General features: G+C 49.3%; 1 protein-coding gene across 1 annotated transcript in view; it reads left to right on the top strand.

The window, feature by feature from the left end:
• The window catches only part of OVGP1 (oviductal glycoprotein 1), a gene marked incomplete at its 5' end in the record, with an annotated part of 9,648 nt that extends 1,631 nt beyond the window's left edge, over positions 1-8,017 (top strand). The window contains 7 exons of the mRNA XM_015563530.1: positions 1,186-1,351; positions 1,836-1,960; positions 3,398-3,506; positions 3,596-3,781; positions 5,293-5,409; positions 5,820-5,955; positions 7,185-8,017. Coding sequence (XP_015419016.1) covers positions 1,186-1,351; positions 1,836-1,960; positions 3,398-3,506; positions 3,596-3,781; positions 5,293-5,409; positions 5,820-5,955; positions 7,185-7,675 — 1,330 coding nt within the window. The remainder of the gene's footprint in view (positions 1-1,185; positions 1,352-1,835; positions 1,961-3,397; positions 3,507-3,595; positions 3,782-5,292; positions 5,410-5,819; positions 5,956-7,184) is intronic.
• Positions 8,018-10,452: the final 2,435 nt, after the last annotated feature.

Here is a 10,452-nt window from a genome sequence, read left to right as displayed (position 1 = left end):
GCTTGGCATATGGTGGCAGTTCTGCGAGCCCCTCGCCCTCCACTAGGCAGCGTGCAGAGGAAAAACTGCCTTCGTGTTCCCTGAAGGAGCATTTCCCCAATTTCATGGCTGAGGCCAGGGGTAGAGGCCACCCTGCCTCCTCGCCTGGGAGGAAGGAACCGCAGGAGAGGCAACCTGGCCGCCTGGGAGCGCGAGGATGCTCCTGTGGGACCCTGGAGGGAGGACTGGGGATGTTGGGTGGGAACTGGCTCTGCCCACCCAGGTCTCGTTTCTCCCTCTGTGGCCACGCCCCTCCCTCTGTGGCCACGCCTCTCCCTCAGTGACCACGCCTCTCCCTCAGTGACCACGCCCCTCCCTCAGTGGCCACGCCTCTCCCTCTGTGGCCAGGTTCTGAGCACTGGCCATTGCAGACGCTGGATCAGGAGCGTACACAAAAGAGGCCACAGAATGGTTGTTTGCTTTCCACATTTGCAGAAAAGAGAGCAGGAGTGGGAGGTAAAAGGAACCGGCCCTATTTCATGCAGGTGTCCCTCAGTGATCACCTGGCTAGGAGGTGCCCTGTCTCACCCTGAATCTGGCTGTGTCAATCAATGCACAGAACTAGCCCAGAATTGCTTAAAGTTCAACTCCCATAAATTGGAAGTTTTGCAACAACGGAGAAAAAAATAGAAAATCATCAAACAGCCAATGAACAAAAGAGCCAAGAGGCCAGAACCCCTATCAGAGCCTGGGCCTCTGGCACCACATTTTGCAGCCCAGGCCCCGGTCAGCTCCGAGGTCTCTGTGGAAACGCTGGCCCTTGGCTGGGTCCCTCCCTTACTCAGGTCAGGGAGAGGATGTCCGCGCTAGGACAGGTGGCGGGGATTGTAGTTCCCAAGGAGGGCACGGCAGGGCCAGAGTGCCTGGCCTGTGGGCACCGTGTTTTCTGCAGCCGTTGATACTGAGCCTGCTTTCCACCCCAGGCCGGCGCTGGTTCTGTGTCTGCCTGAACCCCTATTCCTGGGTACTCAGCCCTGGTGCTAGGAAGGAATTTGAAGATGGTTTGAGATTTTCAAAGACCCGCCTTCCTCTCCTCCAGCCACATCCCTGTGCCCTTCATGGGGACAGGGACCAAGGGACCTTACAGGAGGTCATGGTTCTACAGAGAGAGCTCCTTGCCACCCGCCCCTCCCCGTCTCCCCGCAGGTTCACCACTATGCTGTCCACATCCGCCACCCGGGAAAAGTTCATCAGTTCGGCCATATCCCTCCTGAGGACGCACAACTTCGATGGTCTGGACCTCTGCTTCTTGTACCCTGGGCTGAGAGGCAGCCCCATGTATGACCGGTGGAATTTCCTCTTCCTAATTCAAGTAAGGCCAGGCTGGCAGCTCCGGAATCTGGAAACGATTCTACTTTGATCATAGGTGGGCTCATGGCATAGGAGGAGCAGGAGGCCAAGGGCAAGGGCAGGAGAGCCATCAGGGAATGTTTCTTTCCTGCCACCACCCGAGAGGTGTGGGACCAGAGAGCTGCGGGGCAGGTGTCCTGAGGTGGTAGTTCGTGCTCTGTCGTATCCAGCGCTTGCTCCAGGCCTCCCGCACAGGTGACGCCTTCTCCGGGCAGCTTCCTGAACTCCTGCAGGCGGGCAATCCGACCCCCCTTGCTCCGGAGCCTGCCTGCCACCCTCTATGCATTCACTTACCTCTAAAGGGCCTGTGGACAGGGCCTGCCGCCAACTCACTTTTATGCTTCCAGAGCCTGGTCAAGGCTCCGTCTATAAAGGCTTCCTGGGTGGTGTCCTCTCTCCCTGACTGTTTTGTCTGGTTCTCTGCGTCTCCCTCTCTCATGTCCCAGGAGCTGCTGCTCGCCTTCCAGCAGGAGGCCCAGCTCACCATGTGTCCAAGGCTGCTGCTCTCGGCTGCCGTCTCTGGGGATCCGCAAATCATCCAAATGGCTTATGATGTACCCCATCTAGGAAGGCGAGTGGGGGCTGCCTCGGGGGGCAGGACATTGAAGGGCAGGAGGCATCTCGCACTCACACCCCCAGGCCCGAGGTGAGGGCAAGGATCGGCTCCATTAGCCCTGGCTTTCTCTAGGCGTCAGAGTGAGGTGATGTGGTACCAGCCCCCCACATCATCGTGGGGAGCGTCTCTGTGTAACCATTGCTAGGTCTCACGGGAGAGAGTCCCATGAGCCTGGCCTCTGCTGCCCCGAAGGACAGCTGTGGACACTGGCCGTTTGGCAGAGGGCTGGCATTGAGAGGCCGCTGAGTACCAACCACTGACACAGAACCAAGACTGGGCAGGCCCCGTCGGGCCCAGTTTGCAGAGCAGGTTCCACAGCCAGATAAAGAATAGCTCGCAACTCCTTCTGAACGGGCCAGCTTTGGACTGATTCGCTCAGATTTCAAGAATCGAGCATTTACAGAAAGGAAACAGGCAGATGCAGAACAAAGAGAGGCTGAGGTGCTTCTGTGAGTGGTTACACCACGGAGTGTGGTTTCAGTGTGAGCAGAGCGGTGGGAGACCCAGGGGGCACGGAGTTTGTTAATCTTACAGCCAGGCAGGGCTGAGGGGGTCCTGCCTTCACCAGCTGGGTGACCATAGGCCAGCGGTTCTCAACCTGTGGGTTGTGACCCCTTTGGGGGTCGAATGGGCCTTTCACAGGGTTCGCCTAACTTCATCAGAAAACACATATATAATTACATATTGTTTTTGTGATTAATCACTATGCTTTAATTATGTTCAGTTTGTAACAATGAAATTGGGGGTCACCACAACATGAGGAACTGTATTAAAGGGTCGCGGCATTAGGAAGGTTGAGAACCACTGCCTTAGGTGAACTGGTTAACCCACCCAGTTTCAGTTTCTCTAGCTTAGGGTCGGGACAGTCACGGTCCTGGGAGTATTGGCCGGATTGAAATGAAATGAGATAAGCCATGTAAACCCTTACACCAGCGACCTGGTAAGGGCTCAATTACACTTGGCCACTAGGACAGCTTTCCGGATGCAGTGGGTTTCAATGTCCCTTGAATTGCAGACAGGCAGAAGCGCTCTCACTGCTGTGGGACAGCACTGCTTTACTCACATTGGTTTCTGCAGACCTGTTAGTACGTGTGTCAGGCCTGACTGCTTTTGTTTTCTTGTCTGAATCCTGCCTGTTTCCATGGATACGCTCAGGATGACATAGGTCCCCAGGCACAGTGGTCCCTACCTAGTAGTTTGTTCTAGTGGCAGTATCTTAAGTGGATGGCCCAGTATGGGCAGGCCCATCAGGCAGAAATACTAGTAGCAGGGAGGCTTGGGTGGCCAATGCACAGCTAGTTAGCTAGTTAGCTAGTTAGCACAGTGATGATCTGACTTAAACATCTAACTAGCCCAAACCGTATATACGTTTCCTTCTGCTGCCCTGCACAGGCTCCTGGATTTCATCAACGTCTTGACTTTTGACGTACATGGGAGCTGGGAAGAGTTCACAGGGCACAACAGCCCCCTGTTCTCTCAGCAAGGAGACCCCAGATCTGTGGTAAGAGAAGGGAAGGTCTCAGAGGCAGCAGGACCCCTGCCCCGGAGCCCAGGCCATAGTAACAGGAGGGTTTGTGATTTCCTATGAAGGCCTATGCCATGGATTACTGGCGGAAGCTGGGGGCCCCCTCCGAGAAGCTCCTCGTGGGGTTCCCCACCTATGGGCGGACGTTTCACCTCCTCAAGGACTCTGAGCATTGGTTGCAGGCAGAAGCTGTGGGACCTGCATCTCCAGGGAAGTACACCAGGCAGCCTGGCTTCTTGGCTTACTATGAGGTGACAGGATAGGGACCTCTGTCTATTCGTTAAGGCTCCCCCACCTGCAGTGTGGGCAAGAGTAAGGTCAAGGGGCAAAGGAAGGGTGAGGCTACAGACAGGATGGAGAGGTAGTTTAGTGGGGCAAGGGAAAGCCACTCTCTGGGATCGTTTCTTTTTCTTCAAGGAAGTTATTTGAGTCCTTTGTAAGGAATGAGGGGCTAGGTGGAATATGAATAAAGGGGACAGATATTTCACTCTTAAAAAGAATCTTAAATGTCATACACGCCAATCCTGACTTACTATACGGCCTAAATATAATTAATATTTGCTGTATGTGTAAAATTTCAAACATTTGCAAAGTAAAAGAATAGTGTGACCTCCTCTCCCCGCTGCCACGACCACATACCCCTCCCCCCCGTTTCATTGATCAACCTCTCCTGGCCAATCTTATTTCATCTCTGCTCCCTGACTCCCTCCCCACTACGAGATTATTTTGAAACAATTCCAAAAATATCCTCTACTACAGATTCTTCCTTCTCTACCCCAGTTCCACTTCTTTAATCCCAGTCTCAGCAAAGCTTGCTTTTTGTGGAGGAAAGACACAAAGACCCAAGGGATTGTAAAACACAAGAGAAGACGAGAGGCACAGAGTGTATGGCTGTAGGATCAGGAAGGGTCTTATGGAGCAGATAGAGCCCTGATGGGCAGGAATGACAGGGTGGGAAGGACCTCCCAGGCAGAAGACAGGACAGCAGGTACAAATATGCCAGAAGGAGACTTACAGCTTTGCCTTAAGTAGTAGTGGTGGGGCCAGTGTCTCTCCAATCTTTGCTCTGTGCTGACTTGCTGGAATGTTTTCCTGCGAATCCAATGAAGCCGAGTGGTGAATGGTAGCATAGTGAAATAATGTTCTTGAAGGGCATTATGGGTCAAAGAACTCTTGATAGAACTTTTAAAGAACAACAACAACAAAAAAGACTTAGACATTAGCTTCTGCAGCCCTACTTGAACACTTCTGCTTGCTGGAAACCCAGCTGACATGCAGATGCTGGATTAACCAACTTCTCTTTGCCTTTGAGAACTTTTAAACTCATCAGAGGTTCAAAGGCTAGTTTGATAACTATCTAGTTGGGGTACTTTATGCCCATTTCTAATGAACAGAGGAGAGACTTGCTCATGAAAACTCTTTAGAAACATACAGGTTTGGTCAAGGATCAGGTGCGCTACTGTTGGTACGTTGGTGTTGACATTATTCACCAAACCCAGGTCGGGTTTCTTAAGGAAGTCATCCACCTTGGTTCTCTTTCTATCATTTCCATCTTGGACACTAGAGGAAGGCATGTGTAATAGCAGGAACTTACTCAGAATAGATGGGAGGTCCTTCCTGAATGGCTTCCCCACACCCTCTTGGGTCTACCTTCTTCTCACCCCCTGGTGAGGAATTCTTTATTCCTGGGCAAGGAACAGTGTGTCTGCTGGTGCTTCTCTCCATGGCCCTTCACAGAACTAACCTGCGACACCCCTGGCAGATTTGCTCCTTTCTCCAGGGAGCGAAGAAGTGCTGGATTGAACATCAGCGTGTCCCTTATGCCTACAAGGGGGAGGAGTGGGTCGGCTATGATGACGCCATCAGCTTCAGACACAAGGTGAGGCCTTGGTTCTTTCTTGATCCAGCATATAGTTTCCCTCTGGCGGCCACGAGGCCCTTGTCTGTGCTGTGTGTGTGTGTGTGTGTGTGTGTGTGTGTGTGCGCGCGTGCGTGCACTGGGTGGAGGATGAAAATGTGAGGGTAACGATGTTGGGTGAGTTTTAGACATATCTTATCTAAATGGGGTTTCCTAATTCCATCTAACCCAACCCTCTTATTTTGAAGAGAAGAAATCTCAGTTTTTCACGATCCCATAGCTAATAAGTGGTAGAGGCTAGGTTCAAATACAGGTTATCCTCCTACCCATCCTGCTGTATTGCCACCTGGGAGTCCATCTTCTGTTTTTTGCCATTGTGCTCAATCTGGAGGGCGGCCAGTATAGCAAGTTGACTGACTACTCCTTTGCAGGCATCGTTCATAAAGAAAGAGCACTATGGGGGGGCCATGGTATGGACGTTGGACCTGGACGACGTCAGGGGCACTTTCTGTGGCACTGGCCCTTTCCCCCTTGTCTCTGTATTAAAGAACCTCCTGTTGCAGGCTGGTAAGTAGCTATCACCTGGAAGCTGGGGTCAGAGGTTGTATAAACAGGCACTGGGTGGGTCCCTTCTGTTAGATCTAAAGGCTTTGGTGAGGCAACAGGACATTGAGAAAAGAGCATGAGCTTTGATTATTCTCGGGCCAATCTGCTTTCTAATCTTGGTTTGGATGTGTGCTCCCCTTGACCGCTCTGAGCTTGGTTTCTGTATCTGTAAGATAGGAACCCTCCTCCTGACATTATTATAAGAACCGGATGAGATATGGAATGAAATCCGTGCTGGCTCATAGTTAGCACTTAGTATATGTTAGTTTATTTCTCTATTTGTTTGTATCTCCTGCTTTCCTGGCCAAGGGCCAAAAAAGAAATTAGATTTCTTTGGCTGCCTCTTTGATTGTAGAGCCTTCCCTGACAGGAGATGGCCTCACATGTTAGAATTGATGGTTGATAGTCCTCATTTTATGGATAAGGAGCTTAGGGCTCAAAAAGGTACCACAGCTATTCAGGGGTGCAGATGGACTCCAACCTGATTCTTTATGATATACTGTCCAGAGCAACTTTCTTCCTTTTTTTAAAATAGTTTTTTTAAATTGATTTTTTAGAGAAAGAGGAAGGGATAGGGATAGAGAAATGGAAACATCGATGAGAGAGAAACATCATCCATCGGCTGCCTCCTGCACACCCCCTACTGGGGATCGAGCCCACAACCTGGGCATGTGCCCTGACCAGGAATCGAACCAGCGACCTCTTGGTTCATGGGTCAATGTGCAACCACTGAGCAACACCAGCCAGGCCAGAGCAGCTTTCTTGACCTCAACGCTGCTCCTGGTGCCTCCTACATTGGGGGACACAGGAGATTTATCCTAGAGGACTCAACAAGTAAAGAACTAGGCCATGGGGGCTAGGTCTTGCTGAAGGTGCCGCTAGAGAGGTCAGAGTGAGGGCTCAAGGATAGAGAACTGGCAGGCTCCTTCTTGGGGTCATTCACCAGGAATCTAACAATCCCCTGAGTGTCCATGGGCATCTGGGATCATGTTAACATGATGGGGTAGGGAAGCAGGGCTTCCCTGTGGTGGGATTTTATCTGTGTCCTCAAGTATGTGCATGGTGGGATCCTCCAATTTTGGATTTGGGGAACAGGTACTTCCACCCTGGAGTGGTGCTAGTCCTGCTAGTAGTTATGGGATGGGAAGGAAGGGGTAGAACTCTCATCTTTTTCTGATGATTTTCTATAGAGTCCAGTTCAACTCTTTCACCAAAATTTTGGTCCTCCTCTGCTATGAATTCTTCAAGCACTGGCCCTGGAGGGCTGACGGTGACCAAGGCACTGCCCACTGTTTCAGGGATTTTGCTCTCAGGAGGAGAGGGTGTGGCCACTGAGACCCAGAGAAAGACGGAAAATATGACCACAATCCCCAGAGGTGGGATTGTGACCCCTACAAGGGGAGCTGCATCCTTTGTAAAGCACACTGTAGTTCTACAAGGGAAGACTGAGACCCCTGGGGAAAAGACCATGACCCCTATGACCCCTGAACAGGTGACTATGACCTCTGGGCACCTTGAGACTGAAACCTCTGGAGTGAAGATCATGGTCCGCAGAAGGAAGGCTATAGCACCTGCAAAGATGATTATCCCTTCGGGAAAGATGACAGTCGCCCCCGATGGGAAGACTAAGACTCTAAGAGGAGAGCATTTGACATCGGAGGTGGACATAGAACCCTCATAGGTTACTTTGCTCTTTAAATGGAAGCTGCCCTCTGGCCTGTCGTCCAGCTCCCAGGACACTCCTTTGGCCTTGGCGACCCCTTTGTTCCCACTGATGGAAACCATTCGGTCAACCGATAATCCTTTCAATCAGTCCTCTATGTCTAAAGATAGGAAGCTCTGCTGTGAATCAAGGAGCCTCCGCTCTGTTGGTGGCAGACGCTGGGGAAAGCGCTTGTCTTTTCTTCCAGGTCGCCTGGCAGAAGCCTCCTGTGCCTCACCCTTCATAACCATTCGTGGGGCAGAGCAGGTCCCAAAGCCACAGTGAGCTAATCTCTTCTCTGTTGAATAAACTGGAAGCAAAGAATCCATCTGAGTCTTTGACATAATTTCTTTCTCTCTTTCTTCCTTCCTTTCCTTCCTTCCTTCCTTCCTCCTTATTTTTGCCCTTGATGATTAGGCTAGATTTATGTTTTCTGGTAATTCTTCTCTCTGTCTTTCTTTCTTTCTCTCTCTCTTTCTTTTTTTCTTTCTCTCTCTCTCTCTCTCTCTCTCTCTCTCTCTCTCTCTCTCTCTCTCTCGTTTTCTTAATTGACTTTATTGGTGTGACATTGGTTAGTAAAATCATATAGGCTTCAGAGGTACAATTCTATAATACATCATCTATAGATTGTATTGTGTGTTCACCACCCAAATCTGAAGTTACTTTCTTTCTTTATTTTTAATCCTCACCTGAGGATATTTTTTCATTCATTTTTAGAGAGAGTGGAAGAGAGAGGGAAAGACAGAGAGACATATTGATGTGAGAGAAGCACATCAATTGGTTGCCTCCTGCAAGTCCCCCACCAGGGCCCGGACCAGGAGGAGCCTGCAACTGAGGTACATGCCCTTGACAGGAATTGAACCTAGGACCCCTCAGTCCTCAGGCTGATGCTCTATCCGCTGACCCAAACCGGCTAGGACTGAAGTTACTTTCTTGAAATGACCTGTGCGACCCAGTTTCAGTTTCTCCTTTTCAAGGTCACTTTCCCCTATGGCCATTTTTGGAAAGTGGGAGTTGTGTCTAGCCCACACTGACGTTTTCCACTGTGGATTATCTGCTTCTCTCTCTCCCCTGAATAACCTCTCACTTCACTTTGGTCAGAACCAGAATCTCTTCTAGAGAAGTTTCCCATAACCCTCAAGGGAGGCTGGAAGAAGGCGGGGGTGGGGTGGGGGGAATCTTCCAATTATATTCCCTGCTTGGTAAAATCTTAGTTGTCTCTAAAAATATATCTCACCCATTCTTTTCCATGAGGAGCGGTTGAGAGGAAGGCAAAACACTGCATTTGGGGTGTTACCTGCATGCTTCTCCTAGGTCTCCCCCATAAACACCAATCCTCACTTACTACACATTGCCATCAATCTATGGGGTGTTTTCCTGGGCATGAAGGCCCCTCAGACATTAGTATAGACACAGGATCACTTTCTAGTCCTCTCCTCTAGGAAACAATGATGCTCAGGGTGGGTGTCACACTTATCGCCAATGTTACCATTTCTTTTCAAAGTGCAATCTCCAAATCTTAAAATGAGTCTCAAATTAGAATTCCAGTAGTGACTTACCGAACAGGCTAGAGAGGGAAAGGCTAGAATGAGCCAGCCCCGTGGTGTTAGAATCAGAGGTATCAGTATGAAGTTATGATTCTAAAAGTGTATACAGATAGGTCAGTAGAAAAATTGATATAGAAATACAGTATGTGTATACATAATTATATTCCTAGCTTGGACCACTGAGAGGGTCTGGAAGCAATGACATTTCAGAAGCAATAAGTACATCTAATGCTCAGACCTTGACTTCTAAATTTTGTTTCTCAATAAAAGGAACTGGGGATCCTTGAAAAGATAGCTGATTCTTGGGCTGGGGCAGGGGAGGCACAAGAAAAGACTGGAATATCTTACGTTTCCATAAAGTAAGGAAGTACTCGAAAATCAATGAGGCCATGTCAGAGGGACACAAGAGCCATCCTGAAAGAGTTCCAAGTGGCCCAAATTTGGAAAATTTGCACAACAAAATAATAATAGATTTTAACCCATAGAATAAAGTAAATATCATGAATTCATACACTATCGATGAATAACTGAATTTAAAAATGGAGAAGGGACAACTGCTCCTTAAAATAGAATGTCAGTTAATAAACGTTGAAGAAATAGTCTAGGGTGTGACAAGAGACTGAGGCACATATGTGGGATGGGAGTCTTTGGAACCACTGGCAAGGTAACGATTTGACCGATTGACATGGGAGAGGGGCAGGGCGCAGGCTCCAAGGGCATGACTAACGAACAGGTACGGTTGTCTGCACCCAGGAAAGCGAGCTGAGGAGAAAATGTTATGAGCTTTCGTCACTTTCTAATTTGAATTTTCAAAAAACGATTTTTGTGAGTTAGAAATACTGCCAATAGGTGGCAGCAGCATGCAGGGTTGCATTTTTTTACGAGGACCAGAAGAAAACTTGGTCCTTGTGTGCAAATGAATGAAAAAAAAATTTCCCCATAAAATAAAATATCTTCCCCCCCCCCACACACACAAAATAAAATAACTTTCTACAAAAAAGGGGAAAGCACGTATACATCTCTTTGTTGTTATTATCATTAAGATGGATAGTTTCATGCACATTGAAGCTGTGAGAGCTTGCGTACACCAGGCTCAGAGAAGGAGGCTGTGGTTAGGTAGAGGTTGAGTTCAGACACACCAGAGACTTAATCCCACCTCTACCATTTATTGACTATATGATCATGGCAGGCAGGGGGTGGGGTGGGGGG

This window comes from Myotis davidii, unplaced genomic scaffold (genome assembly GCF_000327345.1).
Source record: "Myotis davidii unplaced genomic scaffold, ASM32734v1 scaffold217, whole genome shotgun sequence".
In the NCBI taxonomy this organism is placed as follows: Eukaryota; Metazoa; Chordata; class Mammalia; order Chiroptera; family Vespertilionidae; genus Myotis; species Myotis davidii.
This window is presented reverse-complemented; position numbering and strand designations above follow the sequence as displayed.